Source organism: Rhinolophus sinicus, linkage group LG12, assembly GCF_036562045.2.
Source record: "Rhinolophus sinicus isolate RSC01 linkage group LG12, ASM3656204v1, whole genome shotgun sequence".
NCBI lineage: Eukaryota > Metazoa > Chordata > Mammalia > Chiroptera > Rhinolophidae > Rhinolophus > Rhinolophus sinicus.
This window is the reverse complement of record NC_133761.1, coordinates 55,909,326-55,933,587: the sequence shown is the minus strand read 5'-3', so window position 1 is coordinate 55,933,587 and position 24,262 is coordinate 55,909,326. Positions and strand designations below refer to the sequence as shown.

The following is a 24,262-nucleotide window of genomic DNA, read 5'->3' as shown; positions in this document are numbered from 1 at the left end:
CACGACTGCTCTGGACAAGTCCTGCTTCTCCATTGTTTTCACTGAGCAGGTTTCCCAATTGTCCTTCCACATCCACCACCCCAACCCCCAATGCACCATAACATTTCTCCACATATCCTGCTAGGATTTTCATAGAGACATGCCATTCACATGTCTGAGGTCACCAGGTAAGGGCAGGAGAGGCAGAGAGAGCAGGTAGAGGGGCAGGTGATAACAGACCACAGGGCTGCTGGCCTCCACGCCACCTTGGCAATCACACAGCCAACCCCCCAGACAGAGCGTAACTCCTGGTTTCAGAACCTCTTCCCTTTTCTTCAGGGACCTCCAAGTTCATCAGGTATTGTCAATCATCACATTTTTTTCCCCAAAATCCCAAGATTACTTAGCAAAAAGGCATAGCAAAGGTAGGGCTATGGTCCAGGGATCGAGGTTGCATTCTTAGGGCAGTTCCCGTAGTACCACAGGGGACCTAACCATTAGGGAAAATCAGGGCTCCCACGCTGAGACCAACCCCAATTCCTACCCATCTATTAGATCTTAACCAGTTCCCACGTGTTGGGGATCAACACGTCACCGGACTTGCCCATTAAGTCCCGGGCTGTGCTCTGGCCCCAAGCCTTCCGAGGCCTCTCACCCCCTGTCCACTCCCTTCCCCCCACACGTGGGGAGGGGAGCAAAGAGAACGCGTCCTGACTCACATCAATAGAGCAAGCCAGCAGCGACCCCGCATGGACGGCCTTCCGGATGATCTGATACAGATTGGCTGGCGGCTTCCTCAGGTCATAAAACTCAGAGATGCCACCCGTGAAGTCCTCAAACCCTTCCACTGTGGACCCTCCAGTGAGAGCCTCATAAGAACCATTGAGCCTATTGGAAAAGAAAGAAAACATGCATCAACCACAGCCATTAGCCACCCCAGTGAGGGAACCCTGTGGGTGTGGGCAGAGACGATGCTAGGACATGGGGTGGTCTGGAAAGTAAGGAAGGGTTTTGCCAACTTTGCCATGGGGCAGGAAGGTGATTAGGCCACAGTTTCACATGGCCAGCTCAGCACTTTGCCAGGAATGAATCTCAGACCACCTCTCATCAGGCCACCCAGTCCTAGAAAAAGCAATGTGCAACCTTTCCAGAGCTGACCCTGGCTCCTTGGGATTCTGGGGGTTGCATGCATGGATAGGGATGATGGGGACCCTCCCTCAAGGCTGAGAGGCATCTCCTGGGGCTGTAGGAATAGGGCTGGAAAGGAACTGGGGTTGCCGGAAAGGGTACCAGTAAATGAAACTAATTAAAAGAAGTCTTTAAACATCAAATGCTGATGAGAAGGAGAATGACTCTTGAACAAAGGATCAACAGCCTTTGTTGAGTTTAGTATCTAAGTATAGTGGTTTTCTTCTGTTTCAAAATTCTTTGAAAAATTCATTTGGACCTAAGAACTGCCCTGGGGGGTTGAAAGAGGAGAAAGCTAAGGCACCAAGGGACTAAGTGGCTTGTCCCTAATTCACAGATTCATGTGGAACAGAACTGAGCTCTTAAACCCCTCGCCCAAATTTCTGTTTCTCTTGGTTACCGCGGGAACAGGGCATGCGGGTCCAGGTGATGGGAAAGACTTGGGCATGATACCTTGAGTTTGGGAAGGGGGCAGGTGAGATCGTCCAGGAAGACTGTGGGGTCCCCTAGCTCCTAATGGCCCCACTTACTTGGCGTAGGCTTTCTCCAGCAGTGCGCTCCAGAATTCACTGCCCTCTTCGGAATGCAGGAAAAGTAGCTGCCCATCCTTGGTGGGCAGCCTGTCGTCCACGACCACCTCCACCCACTCTCCGTACTGCCAGAACTGGGGGCAGGAAAACACAGCGGCTGCTCAAGGGAATAATCTGATGGGGGGTGTGAGTCTCTTTGGGGACCTCAGGAGGCGCCCCTATGAAGATCAGTGTTCAGTATTGGACCTTTTGTGAATTCAAAGTTCCTTAACAGCCGTGTCTTACTGATCCGAGCACTCGGGAGGGGCTGGAAAAAGCAGGAAACGTCGAGTCCAGTGTCCGAGTTTGTGGCTAAGAAAACCTACCCAGCATCACATAGTGGTGGTAGTGGGTGGCCCGGACTCACATCTCATGACACTCACTCCCAAGCCTTTGTTCAAGACCGTGAGGCCTGGGGGAGGGGGATGGATGTGTGGGTGACTAGATGGAGGGGTGAAAGCAGCAGTTCTCAAACCCCAGTGTGCCTCAGAACCTCCTGGAGGGAGTGTTAAAACGGGGCCACTGGGCCCCAACTCCAGAGCTCCCAAGTCAGCAGATCTGGTGTGGGACCAGAGAGCATGGAAAGTAGTGTCAAGGGCCATAAGGAGGGCACAATACCTGAAAGTGAAAGATTCCTGCGTAGCTCTTCTGGAAGCTCTGGTCCCTGGGGACCACCCGGTAAAGCAGCTCTTCATTCAAGGTGAGGGAGGCAATGGCCGCCAGGAGCCAGCAGTCACCTGCACCGGGCCATGGAAGACACACACTGGTCAGGCTGGGCCTGCAGGGTCCCTGCTTTGCTCACCCTCAATGTCCCACTCAATCCAGAGCCCATGTCACCCCTGTCCCTTCTAAGTCAAATAGTCAGACTCTCTTCCTGCCATGTCTAAAGGTCCAGTGCAGCCGTCAGCTCCTGCTGTCTCACTGGAAGTCATGTACTTGGATCCAAAGTTCTCTGCTCCTCTCTATGGCCTCCTGAATGCTGACCATTTCACACTACTAAGCACTCAACCAGTGGAGTAAAAAATGAAAGAAACAAGCAAAAGACACAAAAATCAGTCTCTTTGGTTCCTTATTAGCAACTCTGATAAAAACATTTGGTTGTGGGAAACATCGAATTTTTGGTCAGCCCAGGATGTGTGTGTGTGTGTGTGTGTGTGTGTGTGTGTGTGTGTGTGTGTGATTGCATGCTTGTGCGTGCACGTGTGTGTTCCTTGCCCCGCATGACCTTGGATGACAGAAAGCTGGCTCTCCACATCTGTGTAGACTGCCCTTTTGCGTTCCAGAGCTCACCATGACAGTCTTGATGCCTCATTGCTTGTAACACTCTTGAGATATTGATTAGCATTAAATCATCATAATTTGAGGCAGAAGAAATAAAAGTCAAAAGAGGTTAAAAATTCTTGAGTTTGGTGATGGTCCCTTTCGAGATCCATGTAAATGCAGAAGAAGACAGGAAACCCCTTTCCCCGCGAGGTGGGGCCTCCCCGACCTGTACCACTGAGCGGTGTTTCTTCGGAAGGCATCATTGCCCCTCCTGGCGTCGACCTCAGAAGATAAGCACAGGCCCCATGTCCCCCTTGCTCACCTTCACATCCTGTGGTGGACCTATCACCCTGAAAGTGATGTCAACTTTTGTCACATCCCTGTATAGACTTATTCTACACCAGTCTCCGAGATCTCAATGTCCTTATGTGGGCTTCTCACTGAGTGACAGACTATTCCATTTTACTGGCCCAATAGCTGCCTTTCTCCAGGAGTCTAGGGTTTGCTGAACAAGTTTCTCCCACTCATTCAATCCAAACGGCTCCAAAGTCCTGCCTGTGTGTCTCATCCTTCACCTTCTCCATATAAAAAGCCTGAGCGTCTCAGTACCTCTTCAGATGGAGACCCTCTGGACCTTGTCTAGCTCCATGTTTTCCTTGACCACTAAGGCCAAACTTGCATGCATAGTCCAGCATTGGGAACATTCAGGTTGCCTGAGCAGGAAGTAAACTGGTCCACGAACCCACCTCTGAGGATCTGTCATGTGCTCAGAAAGGCTCCATTACCAGGTCATTCTGAAAAGGCCTTTGCTCCATCTGCCTTCCTCTCTCCCAACAAAGACGTTCATGATTTGGTCCCAAATTAATTCCTTTCCCCAACCAACCTCACATTCTTTCTCTCTCTCTCTCTCTCTCTCTCTCTCTCTCTCTCTCTCTCACACACACACACACACACACACACACACAGCAGTCTTTCCAACTCCCATTTCTCACCAGGCTCCACTTCACTGACAAACAATAGGGAGTCACAGGTGAGAGTAAACCTGGCAGCGGAGGGAGATACGCGCAGTCAGGGTCTTTGGTACTTCTCACTACAGAAGACTCGAGGGGGCAGTATCTCATTAAAAGGCAACATCCAAAGAGAGAATAAAACAACACGGAGTGTCCTCCCTCCCTCCAGTCTTCTTCCCATGAACACCTATGACCGTGGCATTCCTCTGTTCAAAAACCTTCAACTTTCGGGGCGGTCGGGTGGCTCAGTTGGTTAGAGTCTGGGCTGCCGGTTCCACTCCCCCATGGGCCAGCAAGCTGTGCCCTCCGCAACTAGAATGAAGTTAATGAGCTGCCGCTCAGCTCCCGGATGGCTCAGTTGGTTGGAGCGCAGACTCTCAACCACAAGGTTGCCGGTTCGACTCCCGCAAGGGATGGTGGGCTGTGCCCCCTGCAACTAACAAGGGCAACCGGACCTGGAGCTGAGCTGCGCCCTCCACAACTACGATTGAAAGGACAACAACTTGACTTGGAAAAAGTCCCAGAAGTACACACTGTTCCCCAATAAAGTCCTGTTCCCCTTCCCCAATAAAAAAAAAAAATCTTAAAAAAACCTTCAACTTCCTCCATGCTTAAGAGCAAAATAAAAACTAACAGGGCATTAAGACGCTTCACAATATGCCTCCACCCCCCTTCTCCAGCCTTTCTCCCGTTGCACTCCCACCATGCATCTAATCTCCAGTCAAACTTGGATATGCACAAAGCATGCCCTGGCCCTTTCCACTGCCATGCATTTGGTCATTTGTTCCCTCTGCTGCAAAGTGCTCACGGTAGCACCACCTGGTGAATCTCTCCCCTTCTCCACGAAGCCTCTGTGCTGCCTCCCAGTCTCCCACTACAAGTCACCTCTTTTTCTCTGAGTTTCCCAAAGACCTAAGTCACACTTCTGGGTGCACAGATCTCAAGCTGCTTCAGATCATGGATATTAACCAGGTTGGACTCAAAACTCCATCTGTGCATCACATACCAGGCGGAAGTTTCGTGACCCAATCTCTGACCTGCTTTGGTGCCCCATGCGCTCTTTACTCGGAGCCCCCAGCACCTTCCTGCGCCACTTGAGCATAACTGTCTCTCACTGCCACTCTTCTGTTCTCTTCCTGCAGAGCAAAGATGTGGATCCTTTCATCTTGGCACCCTCAGCAGGAGGCTGGCACATAGTAGGGCTCCATGTTTGATGAATGAAAATAAGCAAGTGACCAAAGGAATGAACGAGCCATATTTTGTTCTTGTGCAAATCCCCAGCAGCACTTGATGTGTTTGCACCTGACTCCCCCTGGGATGTGGGGAAATGGAGACCAACCAGGATATGCACAAACCTGACAGGTCCTACCTCCACCAAGATCAGGGGCCTTTGCCGCTAAAGCTCTGGGCAGAGGGAGATAACACGGGAAGACAATCAGAGGCACTGGCCTCTGGGGAGTGGATCGGATGAGTATTCTGCAGGTGGCCCCTCACAGAGATCAGAGCAGCTGCACGGCCCTCAGGACTGGGCATAACCCACCTCTCTTCTGATAGGAACAGTCTTGCTCTCAGCCTAAGCTGCTTCCAGCGGCCCACCTAGAACGCTCCTTAGACATTACAATTCCAGGCACAGGAATAAAATGCCCCTCAGCTGCTGACATCAAATAGGGCTGCCCAGCGGGAAGACACTTTAATTTTCTCTTCATCTGCCTCACTTCTGACATTTCACAGGGCCCACCTGGCTGTCACGGCAAGCGCAGAGCTCTGAGGCGACGCAGTGGGCACGCAAGCTCTTGGATGCCTGCCAGCGACTACGGAAGGTGCAAATGCATTGTCATGGCAAAGATGCTTTTTCGAAGAAACATATCCAAATGAGTGTGTTTCCCTTCAAAAAGTCCGCTTGGGAGAATAAACATTTATTCTGTTGCTTAAAATATTTCAAGAGCTTGTTTTGAGGACCTGCCTTCAAGCCTATGGCACATTACTTGGGTTCTTCTCAGTGGGGACACAGCTTTGATCTTGGAGCATAGTTTTAATTTTCAAAAGCAGCCAAGAGGCTTTGGATCCAAGTTGAGTGGTAAATAAGGTGGCCCCAAAAAACGCTGGGAAATAATCTTGATGGGCAAGTCCCTGCTCCCCAGACACCTCCAGGGAGGGCTGGTCACAGGCTACAGTTTCGGCTAACCAGGGAGCTGGAGGGGCAGGGATCCATGGTAAGTTGGGGAACCAGCTGAGCTTTGTTCTTCCTGTTCCTTATTCAGGTTATATATGTAATGGGTCTCATAATTATCAAAATAATAAACTGATTTTTCTATTCCACTCAAATCATGATTCCCTAGAACCCCACCCCCACCCATCACATCGGGGGGGTTTCAGGGCTTCCAGAAAACAGACCCAATTACAACAATGGAGTCATTGCTCCGCTCTGTCAGGGAAAGTTTTAAGCCAATCAAGAAACAATCCTGAGTCAGGCTGGGTTAAAAAGAAATCTCTGAATTCAAAAATTCCCTTTACCTATTGCAATCAAAGCTTGGCAGTCTGAACACTTAGTGCTATTATAGGTCACGGGTAGCAAGGCATCAAGCTCTAACTTAAGGGAATTTCCCAAACACCAAGGGAGATGCTTCTGGGCTACAGAGAGAAGAAGAGAGGAGGGAAAGAAAGAGACATGTCAGACCTTTGAACCCCTTCCTCAAACAATGGCAGGAGTGAGAACAATGGTTTCACACCCCAAGAGGAAGCCAAAGCAGAGAGGACTTATGTTCTGTTTCCCACTGGGGATTCTGGGAGCAGAATAAAAATGGCAGCATAGAGTATCAAGGCAGACAGGTGAGAGAAGATGGCAAAGAACAGCCCCTAGTGCTTCAGATGGTGAGTGACTGCAGGGGCTGTGGTGGCTGTGGGTCAGGGCCTGGATGGAGTGCGTGACGTGTCAGCGCACACTGAGCTGGGCCTGACTCAGCCATGTTGTGCGTGACGTGTCAGCACACACTGAGGTGGGCCTGACTCAGCCAGGGAAGGTCCACTGGACCCTGACAATACCAGGAGAACAGAACGCACAATACGCCAGTCACATCTCCAAGAGACCAGCCAGGACCCAGAGGACCCACCAGCCCTTCCCCCATTGTCCGGAGGGATATGTGGCCTTCTATGTATCCGGGTGCCATTTTGGGGAGGCCAGAGACAGACCTTTAAGAAGCAAGAAACCACCAAGCAGAGTGATTGAATGATGAACATTTATCCAAAAGAGAGGAGAAGCTGAAACAGGCAGAGGAGGAAATACCTTTAATCGGTGAGTTCATGTTTCCTTCCCACACATGGTCAGTGGAAATCGGGGCTCCCTAGCAAGCTGAGAACAGTCCAGGAAAATAAAGAATGCTATGCTGCTGGCACATCTGAATGTCATGCAAAGATTTCGACCCTGCTAATATGTGCTTGTTTTGTAAAAACCCACCTTCAATATTTGATCAAAGCTGAGGCATCCTTCACCTGCTCTTTGGTATAAGGCTGCTGTCAGGTTTTACACACAGGCACTATTTCAGCTCTGCACATTGTGCTAAGCGATGGCAGTAGCTGCCCTCCCCATCTCCTTCCCATTGGTGAACATGCTTTGGCAGCCCTCAGCATTCAATTCCTCCTTTTTTGATACATTAAAACCCTCCGCACACACTTGTGGCTCTTTTTGCTTTGCTGACAATTCCCATCTCTCTCTGGCTAGACTGGAAGCTCACTGGCGGCCAAGAGTGTGCCCCATAGTTTTCATAGACCCCAGCATAAAATGCTTTCTTGAGAAATCACATTGGTATGAAATTGCCAGAAGTGATTTGAAAATGCATACCTTGGAGAGAAGTCCTGCGCCCACCTGGGCAGCCTGCACAGAATTAAGCCGTGAGCCACAGAAGAAAGAGATACACAACAGGCTGTCTGGAAAAACCTCTCAGGTCCCCTGTGGCCTCTACAAATAAAGTTCAAGAGGCCACCAGCATGGTGCCAGCAGTGGACACCAGCAGATGGCCCAGGAGCCAGGCCAACCGCACCTGGGCAGACACAGCCAGCGTGCATATGGGGACCCAGCAGGGCCAGTCCTCCAGTGCCATCTTGGAAAGGAGGGCAGAGGAGAAGAATCTGGAAGACTCACCAGTTACCCAAAAGGGATCAGTCCCTTATGCCAAAAAAATCTTTCATTTATTGGATTGGACAAAATTTTAAACTGACTTGAACTCCATTGAGTTCCCTACTTCCCCAGGCAGGACTCTGCAGCTTCTTTGTACCTATAGATATACTTCCGGTTAATGCACCTTGCACTTCGGGAAGTGACCTACAGTAAATCCTGCTCAATCCTAAAGTAGGTTAATCCAATGGTTTCTTGGAAGGGTGAGTTCCTGCAAAATGGGGATGAGAAAGAAATGCACTCCGGGCTCAACCCTTCATCCTCCAAGAGTTCCCCCGAAATAGCATAAGCCACGCCCTCATTTGTGTTCTGCACAAGGAGAGTAACTTCCTGTGTTTGAATCTTTCCGGCTTTGCACCAGGTAAAGAGCGTATTCAATCCCCACTTTCCTGATGAGCAAAGCTGAGACCCTCTGCAGTTCAGTGACCTCCCAAGGTCAAACAGGCAGTGTCAGAGCCAGGACTAGTCAGTCCAGCAAGATGATGAGCTTGCTGTCCTTCCCCTGCGCTCCAGAGCCACTAGGACACAGAAGCAAACAGGATTATCACCATTTGAAATATATGCCCTAGACCTCCAGGCAAGACAAACAAGAAATTTCAGGAACTTTCTCTCCTTCCCTCAAACCACACACAGCTTCTCACTAGCCTCTCATCGTTTTCACTTTCCATTGGCCTTCACCTCATTAACATTTGGTGTTCTCTGACCTACCTCATCTCCTTATGTTGCAATAACATAAAATAGTTGCTAATTCTTGGAGTTGTTATGAAAATAAAAAGGAGGTAATATGTGTCAAGTGCTTAGCTTAGTGCCTGCCACATAGAAAGCCTTCAACAAACCTCCCTACTACGCGCTATTATCACCCAACAAAAATTAACCAAAAACACCAGGGAGCCCAAACAAGTGAATCAGCAAACATTTATTGAGTGTGTACTACTCGGTAAAAAACTGAAATGAAAATTATGCTAGGCCGTTGCTGGTACAATTCTCTATACATTTCCCTGTATGTTGGGTCTATGAAGCAGGAATCAGCGTCTTGCTCCCACCCACCTGCCTCTCAGGCATTTTCAATCTCAGGCATCAGCATGACTGGTTTCTCACTTGCTCAAGCCTGAGAGCCATTTTAATTTCTCTTTTCCTTCACTCTGCTCATGTCCAGTTGCTTCCCAAGTGGTTTTGATGTTGTTCCTAAACAGCTCCCCAAACCGGCCGCTCCTTTCTTAACCCCCCTGCCATTGCCTTCTCTCCTGCTGGGCCTGTAAGGGACCCGCTTTCCCCAAATATTCATTGAGGGTTGCAGAGCTGTACTTAGGAGGTTGCAGAAAAGAGGCAAACTTGTCATGACGTGAAAATATTCATGCATTTGTGCTTAAACATTCTCCCCCCTTCACAGTAGTAACTGTCCCTACCTGAATCGTGCCAGTCACACACACACAGAATTCAAAGCGGGTACAAAGTGACACTGAACATTTGGCTAAATTTGCTGGATTTCGTGAAATGGATGAAAGTGACATAAAGTGATGTAAAGTGAAAGTGATGAAAGGAGACCCTGGCAGAGTTCAAGCAGTTACAGCTGAGGGAGCGAAAACTCACTTGGCTCAAGGCAGGACTGGCACTTCCCAAGGGAATGGTTTGAGCATCAAAGGATTCAAAGAGGACCTTGGGAAAAGTGAAGTTTTCCAATGTTTTCATGATTCTGCTTCAAAAGGCAAGCGAGAAGTGGAAGGAGAGTGTGGCCTGCTACCGTCTCATAATGCTTTTCAGGAAAAGCACATCTCTCAAAAAGTCAACAATCAAATGCATTCTTTGTTCTAAGATTTAGCACAAAGCTGCAATTGTGACCACCAGTATTGTGAAATCTAAGAGATACTTTTTGGATCGTTTTTCAAAGTCATACACTAACCAAACCTTTTTAGAAACTAATTACTAAGACCCCTGGGCCTCCTTTTTACTTCTAGTGGCCCTCTTCCAACACCAGTTGTCCTCAGATAACGAGTGTTTCTTATGTTGCAGGTGTGTTTCCATTCTCCCCATGGCAGCAAGTCTGGCCAACCATGACCCTGCTAACAGACCTTCCATGCTTCCACATTGCCCTGAGGAATAAAGGCCACAATTTCTCGGCCAGCATCAAGGCCCTGGTGATCTGACTGCCCCCTTTGCACTCGGCTCCTGCATTCCCGGCTCCCTCTGCGCTCCAGCCCTGCCTCATCCTTACCCGTCCTCTCCAGGGCCCTGCTCTTTCTAGCCAAAGGACCTGTTCATATTCTTTCTGCTGTCTGGATCCTTCTTCCCATCTCTCTTTACCAGGAGAGGAGAGATAGTGTCTGTTTATTCGAAGAAGGCACTTAATGAGTATTTGTCACATGAATGAGTGAGCCGGGAAAGTTCTTCCTGATTCTGACAAATCAGTATGTCTGATGCGCCACACATGTCCCTTCACTCTTACAAGCACCCCACCACCCCCATCCCTGAGCCTGCCACGTGGTCCGTACCTCCTGTGATATTGGTAAATTAAGACTCTAGCACGTATTATTATAATAGCCTCCTCATTTTGTGGTTGCCTTAGAGCAAGCTACCGTTGTTCTAGAAGCAAGACACTAGAGCACATCAGTCCCTGGTGTTATGAATGTCCAGAAACTCTCAGCAGGGGGTGGGGTATATGGGTCACCCTAGGAGGAGTGTCACCGATACAGTTTCAAAGATTACTGGTATGTTTCTGAGCAGTGGCGGTGTGACTCCTTACAGCAACTATAATTTTCATATCCTCAAAATGACTTCTTTCAAGCTACATATATACTACATCTAATAAAGTACACTAAGTAATCCACTTTGGTGGCCCCCCATAGACCAGCACACATCTCCACTTTCCGGTTCCCATGGTTACCCAGAAGCCATCCCTCAGACCTGACAGCAGACGGGGCCACCGGGTGCAGAGGGCGGCTTTTGGCTGAGGATAGTTCGTGGCAGGTCATCTTTTCAATCAGAGGCCATCTTGCTTTACCTTCTAAGTTATCAGTGAGGAGGAAAGGGGGAAAAAAGAAAGAAAACTCTTCACAGCTGAGGGGACTGATTCAAATTATTTCAGGGTTTCTTCTAGTTCATGAAGCCCATCGGGCCAATTCTTATCTAATTTCTGCTATCGTTGAAGGAATAAGGCTCAATGGCGAGAAACTACGCCCGGACTTCTCACTCTGGCCCCCCCAGTTTTAAATCACACCTTTAATGCTATGTAGAGGGCACATTTCCTTAGATTATAAAAATGGAATTGATTCACTGGAGAGAAAAACAGAAAATCAATAAGTAAATACATTTGGGGCTCATGTTAAAACATCTCAGACCCAGTTTCAAGGAAGGGGTGTGCTGACTGAATTTAATTATAATGCCCTTCGGATGCAAAACCAAGACAAAACACCAGAAGCCAGGTCTAATGGAGAAAGAAAGAAAACGATGAGTGCTCTGATTTTATCATTAGCTCTGGCCCAGGCTGAAACCCACATGGGGAGGCATGACGTGGCCCTTCTCCGTTTGAGCTGGGGCGGGTTACACAGGTTGTCAAATGCCCCCTCCAAAGTGACCGAAAATGGTCTGGCACTCCCGAAGCAGTGCGGGGATCCTAAGGCTTCCCAATGTACACGTGGGTCTTTAAAGTGCATCAAGTATTAAACACAGGACAAGGGAGAGTCTCCGTGGTAAGACGAGAATGGCCTCCCGCCATAAACACATTAAAAGAGGAGGTGACATGAACTCAGATGTAAAAATGCCTGGGAGCCTAGTGGGGTGTGATGGACAGAAAACAAGGCATTTTCAGTCTGGGAAAATATCCTGAGTACCAGTGCCTAAGAGAAAAAAAAAATGCAAGAGGAGACAGGAGGAAAGCAGAGCTCTTAGGTGGAGTGGCAGACAGGACCCTGGCCAGGTTGGCGGCCAGGCAGCCACAAAGAAAGCAATTTCAATCAGCAACCAGCACAGGTCTGCCTGGGGCTCATCTACAAAAAAACATCGTTTCTCCAAAGACCAAAGTAGGAACGCCTAGCAGCAGTTCAGTGCAGATCAGAAGGGTGAACGCTGGTTAGAATGCAAAAAGTCCAGAGGGTCAGTGCCATAATTCATGCCCCGCAGGGCTTTGGTGTAGACTGAAGGGGATAAACCGGTCAAAACTACCTTGCAGATCTATTCTGTTCAGCGTGTGCAGTGCCAGCCTGCATAGTGATTGATATGTTTGAACTGGGAGGTTTCACATTTAAAAAAAAAAAAAAGAGAGAGATTTCTGGCTTTGCTTAAGAACTGCAAAATCTGGCCCCAAGTCCTCTATATGGTCAACGTATAAATATTTATTGAGCATGTACTCTGTGCCAAGCACTATTCTAGGCCCTCAGGATACAAGGATTTGGGGGAGCAAATCCATGGAGTTTACATTCTAGTGGGGAACCCACCGATAAATAAGTAAATGTGCCAGGTGGTGGTAGAAGCCATCAAGAAAAGCAAAGCCAAGTGAGAGGAGCGAGAGTGACTAGCGAGTGCTCTTCGATGTACAGCAGTCGGGGCAGGTCTCCTGGCTCCTTTTCATACCCGGCATGGTCTCTACTTGGCCACAGTCCCCACTACTCTCTATTGTGACCCTTTACTGGCTGACTTTACTCATTTGTGTCATGGCCCCTGCAGTTAATCCGTCCATAGAGGCTTTCAACTCTGACTACCCAGGAGCCAGGAGAGAAAGGAGATTTGGGGAGCCCAATGGCATGGACAAGTAAGAGCAAATGGAATTTAAAGAGATAAGGCAAGGGGGGTACCCTATAAGAGGGGCCAACACCCCAAGCCAAAGTGATGGAGGGCAGCTCCTCAGTCACTGGCCTGGAAAGTGATGGTAAAACACAGCCTTTGAGACCTGAATGGGTGTGCAGAAGGGGCTCAAGATGCCACTGGGGGACCCCCAGATCTCCTTCCCCCTACAGAGCAGAAAGCTGGGGAGCCCAGGGGGCAGAAGTTCAGAGACTAAGTTGAGGCAAGATCGCAGGTTGCAGTGACCAAGGGCTGGGTCCTGAAAGCCAGGAACAAATCCCCAGGCCGCATAGCCATCCTGTGGGACCTCCAGGTGAGACACAGCAGACTCAGAGCAGGAGGTGAGACGGTAAACCGAGTGCAAAGTGGAGAGGGTCCCACCCCAGGGAGCAGGGAGGAGGAGGGGAACGGGAGCCTCATGCCATTCCCTAAGCCCACGAGAAAGCCCAACTGTCACTTTACAAGGTGACTGTGAAGGAAGAGGGACACAGTGGGAGCAAACTGTGCCTCTGTGCAATGCAGACCCGATCAACTTCTGTCGGCTGGAGAGGGATTGCACAGCCCAACATCAGCAAGAACAGCCGAGAAGGCCAGAGGGAGGCAATAGGAACGGACAGAGCCAGAGAGAGCGTCTGAAGGAAAGTGGCGCCCAGGAAGGGCTTATAAAACAGCCCACACTGCTGGAACCGAGACCATGCTTGTTTCGGTTCTTCAAGTCAGTGTAGCCTCTTAGAATAAAGATGGCATCCGTCCTTTGTCCAGAGAGCAGGTGGCACCGGGACTAGGGTCTGATGGGAGGAGGAGAGAGCAGAGGAGGGAAAAGGAGGGCCCATGTTTCTGTTCCCTGGGTGATGGGAACCGAAGGTGCACGCCTGTGAACACAGCCCCCCGTGCCCCTGTGGGGGCTTCTAATAAATGTCCGAGGCTGAGCCAAACTTCACAGAGGCCTCATGCTTCCTGCTCCTGCACAAGCCTGTCGCCACCTCAGCTCTTTCCTCTCAGGGAGGAGCCTCACCACCCAGCACCGACAGGCTCTCCATAGCCTTGGGGACCCGGATGTTGCATCACCAGTGTTCCGTCAAGTGCATTGTTTGCAGGTGGCCCCCGGCCCCCTTTAGTTATGCTCTTTAACCAGCCACATATGCTGGACCTGGTGGCTGAGGTGAAGGTAGCAGTGTGTCCCTAATAAGTCAGAGAGGGCAAGAGGAGCCCAAGATTCCTAGCCTGTCCTTGATGGAGAAATCACCCGTAGGCCCTGGGGTGAGGTCTGCAAAGCAGTAACCTATGCAGTGGGTGGTGCCCTGAGCTGGTAGGCACAGACGGAGTCAGGCCCTAACGGTGGGGGTCCTGTTGGGTCTGTGGAATCTGTTAAAATGACTAGCCTCTGAAAACGGAGGACAGAAGTACTTCAGCAAGCACCTGTCTGTGTAGGAATCAGCCATTCTCTGAGACTTGGTTTTCAGACCTAAACCTTAGGTTGCTCAGCCAAGGTGGCACTCAAGGAGCAACCTCCTGGCATAGCCTGGCATCACTCACCGCCTCCTGATAAGGTTAAGAACGTCCAAGGCAAGTTAATAACTTCCCTTTGGCAGTGTGGGGAAGTCAAGATCTGATCTCACAATAATGTTTTGAAATGCATAAAATTTAAAAATAGGGCTATAAAAAATTATATTGGAATAGTTATCAAAATATGTTTTTTAAAAAGTGTAATAAAGTCTGTGCCTGTTTATTAATGTTCCATATAAAAGATTTGGAGTGGAGCCTAATAAACAGCATAATTAGGAGGTAGTGGTGAGCAGAAGTAGTGTTTTGAGATATTTGCAACAATTGTGAGAGGATAGGAAAACCACCTGTGATTTCTATTACTGTGCTTCATTGCCTACATTCACGCTGAAAGGAAGTAAATCAGCGAGGGTCAGTGTAACTGAAGATACAACAGTAGAATTCTATCATGCTCTTAAACAATGCTTGTAACCCACTGGCTCAAATTCACACTAAAATGTAAATGGTTGTCCCGTGCCCTTTCCTCTGAGCAGATCCGACAGTGGTGATAGTGGGATCGACAATGAAGGCACTGAGCACTAGGAATCAGATAGAGAGAAAATATATTCCACAAAGAAGGGGAGCCATCCCAAGGAGAATCAGATCCTCACAGCAAAAGCAAACGTGCTCCATGTTACAGATGCCTGGGTGGCAAAGAACTGTCGTCTGCAGTTTTTCTGCTTCCTGGAGGTCTGACCCTATGCTTTCCAGAATCAAAGAGTGAGTTTGGCCCTTTAAGTTCACTGAAGCTTCCCCTGATTGTTCATTAAAAGTTACCATTTGGTCGCAGTGAATTGATTTACTTTGTCCCAGCCCTTGAAGGATGCTATAGATCAAAAGGTTCTAGAAGAGCGCTTTTAAAGATGCTGACAGCAGTGCTGAGAGCAGTATGTACACTGGCCCCCATTCCAGGAGGGCAGTCCCCTCGCGGTGGAGGTGCGCTGACTCACGGAGGAAAATCAACGTGTGGGATGCATCAGAGAAGGCACCTGAATTTAGGTCGTCATTGTTAGTTCTTTGTCTTTAGAGACACGTGAAACAGGCCAATCATTTTCTTTTCAAAACAAGAATACAGAATATAAAACTCTATTCAGGAAATACAACAAAGATGAGAAAGACATCAAGTCGATAGAGGTGAAGAGAAAAATCAGGTCAAGAGAGAAAGGAGGGTAGACAAGATAAGCACACAGCACAAAACGCACAGATATAAGACCAAGAGGGAAAAACAGGCGGGGAAGGCCAGATAAAGAGAGAGAAACCCCAACACCCAGCTCACCTTCAAAGGAAAGCTTATCTCACTACTAATCCTGCTCAGCATGGAAAATAAACCACCACCAGAACAAAAGTTTAGATAAACATTGTAGCATTTGTTATTCAGAAAGCGCTCTCATTTCTGTCTAAATTCTGGAAGTCTCTGTTCCTTATTTGTTAAAAGAAGAAACTCTGCTGCTCCCTACTCTTGAAAACAGCAAGTGTCAAAACTCACTTTTCAGAGACCAAGGTCTTCTGGCTTGTAGAGTAACATCCCTTCCTGTGGCTTTGGGGCCCATTTATGCCTGAAGCCATTGCCAGTCCTGTTGCATTTTCACAACCATAGGCATCACGGATGCCTTGTCTCAGCGTTCCCTGGCAGGGGACGCTGCACAGGCACAACCTACTGTGCAGGGTGCACACAGCCAGAAATGCGTACTTCGTGGATTAGAGAGGCTATTTCACTGGCCACAGAGGCCTCGAGAAGTTTGGGGACAGGCATGAGCCCATGTGCAAGGAAGTGACAGGCTGTGCTGCAACCGCAGCAGAAAGACCAGCAAGGTCTCTGCAGTTCCCTGAGTGACGTGCCAACCCTGAGCACACGCGGGAGATGGACACCCACAGGTGTGTCCCACAGGGAGTGTCCTCCAGGGAGTCGCACATTTACGACTGACTCCATCACAGTACGACGTGGCCCTGAGATTCCTCCCACTCCAGTGGGACGCTGTGTGTGTGGTGGCCCTTGTCAGGCCTGGGGAGGCTGGGCTCTACCAAGAAGACAGAGCATGGAGAGGCTGGGGTCCCAGGGGGACACCCCTCCTCAGAGTGCCAGGGTGAAGAGACCCAGGCCTGGGGACCCAGGGAACGCTTTGGTTTGGGGGCTGTTTCATCAAAAGACACCCATTTAATTATTTGTGTGGCGGCCAAACCACTGCCCTTCTGCAGAGACGGAACCGCCCAACAAAAAGTCATATTCCACACAGAGAAGTACTGGGGCCACCGAATCCTTAGCACTACAGACTTCCCCACCTTTATTTTCTTATAATGATGTCTCCGAAGAAAGCCAGCTCCTGGACTCTACGTCAGCACAAACTCTGATGGGAGCCGAGAGGCCGACATGTTCAGGGTGAAGTCCTGGTTTAGCAAGAACAGTAAGGAGGAAGGGAGAATGGACGCACGCCATGACTGACGCGGCCACACGTCAGCCCAGCAGACAAATACCCTCGATGTCCAACAGGATGTGTGGAGAAGGGCGTGCTCAGCAACATTTCTTATCATTGTGAGACGATAACTCGTGTCTGTCAGTGTCGGTGGGAAACAAGATAAATCCACTGTGGCACATCACGCAATGGAGCACAGGACTTTGGATGCTTAAAAAAATGAACGAAGCTCTTTATACTGATAGGGAAATATCACCACGATATTTTATGAAATAAAAAAAGATATTTTATGAAATAATAGCAAATAATGGTAAAGTGCCATTCTATGCAAGAAAGGGACAAACATTAGACTATGTATTTAGACTGGCTTAAATGTGCATGAAGAAAGCCTGAAAATATTTTTTAGAAAGTGGTTGCTGGGCAGTGAGGGATGGAGTAGATGTTCACTGTAAACTTTCAGTTCACTTAATTTTTGGACGGTGTGTATTCAGAATAATAATACAATCGTAACACAAAACTATGGGAGAAAAGACATCATTTTCATTGTATAGATCAAATGTTAAAAAATAATAATAACAACATTTTTTAAACCTAGATTGGGCCCCACTAGGCTGTGTTGGACTCGGAAAAGCCAATGAAGCATTGAACAAACATGAGTCCATATCATTTAACAGGTGCCCCATGGCACTGGCTTGTTCTTGGGTGAGGAATCTCTCCTCATAATCTCCTCACAATCCACCATTGCCAGGGCCAGCCCTGGCTCAAATCTCACAGGCACAGGGGTTATGGTGACACAGCCACTGGCCTCCACCCTTGCGCTGAGAGGCACCCACTTTTCTATATGTTCAGGCGCTATCAGATCAACAGGCCCTGAGCCCCCTACCAAGCACCTGGCCCCTTCAGGAAGTTAGACTTCCTCTCTGCTCATTAAAAACCACCACCTCAGTGGCGGCCCTGACCCAAAGTGGCCTCCATGGCGAGGCCCCGTTGACCCTGAGGTGAGTTGGATTCTGAGCATTGGTGTGGGTTCATTTCCTGCACTTCCAGCCATGGCTCCATCCATCAGCAACATGCAGTCACCACGGTAACGCTCAGGCCTCTTTCTGCCAACCCTGTTTTCCCTTTGCTTAAAATGAGTCAAAGGGAGATCTATCGCTGTAAGTCAATCAATTAAAAGGCACTCATTAAATACCTTTTCCAAAGTTAAAACATCTCTAACAAGAAGCCGCTAAAAGCGTAAGATTGGAAGTTGTGTTTCCCTGAGACACATGCTAAATTAGGTGAAACATTTGGCAGGAAATGAAAGGCACGCCACCCTTACCCAGAACAGGAAAGGTCAGAACGCTTCCCCTCTGTGACCCTAACACAAAGGCTTAGGCCGTGGAGGCTGAGGTTTTCCAGAAATGGGGCACACATTTGTGTGTGGCGCCCCACATCATTCTCACTGCTTTAGAGCCACATGAGCTCTGGTTAAGGGGATGTTTGCTACACTCATGAAAGGAGAGAACACTGGAGGCATTTCAAATGAAATGCCCTGTGATTTTCAAAATCGTACAGGTTTCCAGCAGACTGAGGAGAACGGGTTTTCCCGGCTGGAACAAGGAGAAAAAGACGGAAAGGAACCTCCTGAAAGATAAAGGTTATTGGGACCGTACAGATGCTGAGATTTTGTTTGTTTTGCTGGTTTTCACCACGTAGGATTTGTATCCTCATTGTTTTCATTTCCAGTTCTGTATTTTGCAGCTGTCACTGGATGGCAGTTTGGAAGCCCAACAAATTCAATTGAGGGCCGTGCTGTCCCCTTAAATATCATGTTGTCCAACTCAACACAGAAATCGTGCGGCCCTGGGATCAGGAGGGCCTAGGAACTCAACAACACTAATATGCTTTCGAGGAGAACCTCAATTACTGACACTGGAGGCTAGAACTTAGAAAACAAAAATTTTAAAAGTACTTCCTAAGTTTCACTGCACCTGATGTGGAAAGAATAGGAAAGGAAGGAATCTTAATCCCAGGATTCTGAACCTGTGAAAGAAAGCTTGGCTAGGAAGATAGGAGTCTTGTTTTCTGACTAATGATAAAAGCACCATTATGACACCTCATAATTGTACAGACCTGGCCGTTTTATAGGGCGAATCATATCCACTTAAAGGGCTACAGTCGGTCAAGTCTCACAGCTAATCTGATGTTACTCATTACACACACACACCCGCCCTCTCCCAAAGTAAATAGGACTCTCCCCAGTTACTCACCTAGACCACCCTGGCAAATGTCTGTGCGCGTGGCTCCACCAATGATAAACTGAGGGCTGGGACACAGTTCCTGAAAGCAATTTGGGACACAACACAAGTCAGAAGATGCCCAGGGATGGTGGCAGCCAGGGTAAAGTAGACTTTAGAATCATCGAATTCAGACCTGGACGTTACCTAGGACATCATGCATCGCCCATACCTCATGTTATTGCTGAAAACTCTGCGCTCTCAGCTCCTGTACCCTTACTCGCCCTGGACTTTCTCTTTACCTCTCTAAAAACCCCTTCTCGATCTCCGTCAAGGGCTCCTCTGCTCTGCTCATCCCTAAGAATCAGGGAACCCTTGGGCTGGGTCCCCACCCTTCTGCAGCGATCCCATTTCATGCAGCAATAATCTGCTCTAAGCATTCTCTCTTGGTGACATCACCCAATTCTGTGGCTTCAGCTCCTAACTATGGAAAATGCAAACCAAAACCACAATGAGATGTCACCTCACACCCATTCGGATGGCCGCTATCAAAAAACAGAAAATAGCATATGTTGGCAAGAATGTGGAGAAACCGGAAGCACTGTGCCATGTCGCTGGGGACGTAAAATGGTACAGTGGCTACGGAAAACAATATAGAGGTTCCCCAAAAAATTGAAACTATAATTGCTGTCTGATCTGGCAATTAAACTTCTGGGTATATAACCCAAAGAATTGAAAGCCAGGTCTCAAAGAGATGTTTGTACACCCATATTCACAGACGCATGCTTCACAATAGCCCAAAGATGGAAGTAACCTAAGTGCCTATTGATGGATGAATGGATGAAAAAAACTACATTGTACATGCACACAGTGGACTATTATTCAGACTTGAAAAGGAAGGAAGTCTTGACACATGCTACAGCATGAATGAACCTGGGGACGTTATGCTAAGTGAAATAAGCCAGACACAAAAGAACAAATACTGTATGATTTCACGTATATAAGGTACCTAAAGTAAATTTTGTTATGTGTATCTTACCACAATTTAAGGAAGAAAGGAAGGAAGGATGGGAAAAAGTAGGGAGGGGGAGGGGAGGGCAGGGAAGAAAGCAGCAAGTGAACTCATTATGCACCTCATTTCTGAACACCCCAACCTTCTTCCAGGCCCCTGCGAGGTCTCTCGGGAGAAAGCAAGGAAGCATTTAGGAACAGACTGATTTTCCCAGGTTCCAAGGCACATCTCAGAAAGACACAGAATCAGGGTCGTTACCATCTCACAAGTCTAATAATCTGTAAGATCTTAGAGGCTGAAACTGTGTCCTATGATATACTGTGTGGTGTGTGAGCACGGCCTGGCCAAAAGCAGCTGTGTGATCATTCTTCATTGATGCGGGAGAATGGAGAGGGTAAATTTTGACAAGCATTTATTTATTCATCTGAAAACCCTGAACCATGGGAGTACTTCAGCTCCACATTAATCAGGTTCTACTGCCTCATCCTCTGAATTTTATTGCATTTTGTTGACAGGCACAAATCAGCACATCCAGTCTGAAAATGACCATATTTACATGGACAGTGAGACCGGGTGAAGATGCTGTTTAACAGAGAACAGGCAATGTGGCTGGAGAGGGAAGGGCTTTAAGAATTTCACAGGAAAGAGAAGAACTAGGCAAAGGTTAACTGATACCATGTTTCCCCCAAACTAAGACCTAACCAGAAAATAAGCCCTAGCATGATTTTTCAGGATGACGTCCCCTGAACAGAAGCCCTAATGCGTCTTTTGGAGCAAAAATTAATGTAAGATCCAGTCTTATTTTCAGAGAAACATGGTACCTGACTTTGGTCACAAAGTGAACTCTTCTCCTTCCCCCATTTCCATCCCCTCCCTGCCCCAAGCCCCTTGGGATCCTTCAATCCCACTGGAATGCGACCTTCTCCCTGAAGTTTTCCCATCACCCAGTACCAACGTCCCCGCACTCACACCATGTTTATGCCTCTTTGAGTCCTTCCTCCATTCTGCCCAGGATGTCAGTCCCTCATTCACGTGTCTGTCTCCCCACAACCTCCCTCAGAGCTGAGACCACAACTCATTCTTTCAGTTCCTCCCCCACCGCCTTCCCAAATTGTGCCTGGCAATGCCTGGCACAAGACAGAAGCCTGGAAAACTGTTGACATGAAATGTGGCCCTCAACTCTTGAGATTAGCATAGAAAACCATAATTCTCAACCTTGATTTTGGCAACTCCCTAAAGGAACCCCATAGATCCAGAGGCGGGTGGGAAGATGGGCCAGGGTAGGCAGGAAGATGGGCAGAGGAGTTATTCTCAGAGTAGGGAACTGCTGTGCAAAACTGATAGGATGAAAACAAAGGGGTACAGGGAGCTGGCGTTAAATGATGATTTGACCATTTCTAAAGAATTCTCATCTCATCCTCCCTTTTCAACCACGGCCAAGAACATAGGGACGGTGACTTAATTCTCCCATCGTGGTCTAGAAGACAAAAGGTGCCCTGGCCAAGGGCCAGAGTGTGTTCTCTTGTGAGTCTCTTCATGTGCCAGACACTGAACAGAGTACTTCATATGATTATCTCAATTCTCACAGCCACTCTGTGTGGAGGGGGCTCCCATCCCAGAGGTTAAATCACTGACAAGGGTCCTATGTAGGACATGGGCCTAGGTTTCAGGAGGCTGGTTCTCTATTCTCTGCCCCTGAGCTTTGGGTGGGACCAGTGACAGCATCTCGGAGCCCCTGAGTTCCATCTGCATGCACAGACCCAGAGCCCCCACCTCTCCACTCACCAGCCCTGATGGGACCATTCATGACCTTGCAGCTTTCAGCAATAACATCACAACTGACCCCTTATCAATGATTACATCTAGCACTAATTTGTTCCATGTATTCTGTGTCTGTTACGTGCTGGACCCTATACCTGAGCTTTATTTCTAGTCCTCATACCAACTGTGAAAAATAAGGTGCCAGTAGCACCATTTTACAGATGAGAAAACTGAGGCTCACAGAGGTTATCTGTCCAAGGCCACATAGGCAGAGCCAGGATTCAAATCTAACTTGTCCAGTCCCAAAGCCCAGGCATGTTCTTCCCTTTAACACCTTGCCACCTCTGAAAAAAATTTTTAAAAGGACAGATGTGTTCTGAAATATGGGGTACAGGAATTTAAGATACAGAGCCATGACTCCTCCTTCAGCTACTTCTGACCAGAAGTGAGGGCCCTCCATCCTGTATGACACTCAACAGCCAGCCCATCTCCTTACCGGGGGCCGCTTCCAGACAATGCCTTGAGTCTGGGGGGAGCCTGGTCCAAGATCCTTGTAGCCCAAGGCTGACGGGCACGCTGGGAACTCTGGGTCCTTAAATAAGACCCCTGAGTCCAAGCACTGCTGTCTCAGGGTCTCGAAGTCCTGAGCCAAGTACTTCACGGCTTTCTGGTTGGAGCCAAGCCCTTCGGCTGCTGCCCGCTGCTTAGAGATTCCAGCCGCTAGGGCTGCCATGCTGAAGGTGGGCTCCGTGGGGTAGACACGAAGGCAGGGCTGCTCTGTGCTGTCTGAGACCTGCCCCACGGGGAGAGGAGCTATAAGGCAGCATGGAAGGGAGGTGGAGCAGGTAAATATTTCACCTGAAGCCCTGCTCCAGAGGGAAGTGAGTCACAGCCAGAAGCAAATATGTACCCAAATATGCCCCACCTTCCCTGTCTGCCTTTCAGCAGACAATTTGGAGGCTGGGAACCTTCCAGGGCCCCTCCCAGGTCATTAACCTAAGAAATGCATTAGGATCTCAGCATCCCTACCTCATGGCAAGACCCCCTTGCCTCCCATTGCGCCCATTGGCTGAGAGGGGAAGGCCTGTCGCTTGAGGTAAGGATATACCAAGGAATCAGAGAAGTTCTGAGCAGGAGGAGAGCAAGGGGTGAGAGAGGTCTCCTTTCCTTCCAGAAAAGTTTGGTTCCATATCTGCTAGGAGGACAAAAATATCAGAAAGGGGTGCTTCACAGAGTGGATCAGAGTGAGCCCAATGGGACATTGTTCCAACTATGAACAAGATTTTGAGCTCTGACTGCTTGAGTTTCTATCCCACCTCCATCAGTAATTCGCTCTATTAAACAATAACATTTGGCAAGTTATTTAACCTGTCTTCCCCTTAATTTTCCCATCTGTAAAATGGAAGCTAATGGTAGGACCGACCTCACAAGGTCATTTGGAAGAGCAATGAGCTAGTATGTGTCATCTGCTTAGATCAGTACATAAGAAGTACTCACTAATTGTTGGCTGTCATGATTCTAGAAACCAGGACCAGAAAGAGAAGGCCTGGGAAGCAGGGGTCTTGGGCTCCAGTCTCAGAAGGGGATTTTGGGCTCCGTGACCTTGGACGGATCCCTTTTTTCGGGGCTCCATTCTCCTAGGCCTGTTGTACCCTAAAGATATAAACGCTGTCGGTGATTTTTGAGCTTTTGTGTGTGGAACAGGCTGGAAAACGGTCCCCCAAAGATATCAAGTCCTAGTCTCTAGAAAAAATGGTCTTTGCAGACATAATTAAGTTCGGGGTCTTGAAATGATGGTCATGGCCCTACATGCAATCCTAGGTGTCCTCATAAGACGGGGGCTGAGGGAGATTTGACAACAGATTAAAAAAAGGACATGGCGATGTGTCCACAGAAGCAGAGACCGGAGCGATGCCGCCACAGGCCAAGGAAGGCCAGAAGCCAGCAGAAGCTGGAAAAGGCCCCCACTTGGGCCTCTGGGAGGGTGTGGCCTTGCCGACACCGTGGCTTCAGCCCAGGGACACTGATTTTGCGTTTCTGGCCTCCAGAATTCTGAGAATATATTTCTATTGCTTTAAGCCACCAGGTGTGTGGCAATTTGTTGCCATAGCCACAGGAAACTAATACAGGGTGTCAAAATGCTGATTTCCTGCCCAAGCACTGCTCCCCACTCCTAAGAGCTCTGACTCAGTGGGTCTAAGGTAAGACCCAGAAGTCTGCAGCGTTTCAACTAGTGTCCCAGAGGTGATGCCAGTGCAGGGGTCCACACGCCACGCTCTGAGAAGCCCTGGACCAGCTGACCTCTGAAGCCCCATCTCTGATATTCTAAGGCAGTGCCCGTCTCTGTGGAAAGTACTTAGC

General features: G+C 48.6%; 1 protein-coding gene across 1 annotated transcript in view; it reads right to left on the bottom strand.

Moving 5' to 3' along the window:
- The window catches only part of CAPN8 (calpain 8), a 48,213-nt gene extending 25,508 nt beyond the window's left edge, over positions 1-22,705 (bottom strand). The window contains exons 1-5 of the mRNA XM_019756353.2: positions 22,398-22,705; positions 19,162-19,231; positions 2,355-2,473; positions 1,698-1,831; positions 699-867 (exon numbers count right to left, since the gene is read on the bottom strand). Coding sequence (XP_019611912.2) covers positions 699-867; positions 1,698-1,831; positions 2,355-2,473; positions 19,162-19,231; positions 22,398-22,634 — 729 coding nt within the window. The 5' untranslated portion in view covers positions 22,635-22,705. The remainder of the gene's footprint in view (positions 1-698; positions 868-1,697; positions 1,832-2,354; positions 2,474-19,161; positions 19,232-22,397) is intronic.
- Between the last annotated feature and the right edge of the window lie 1,557 nt (positions 22,706-24,262).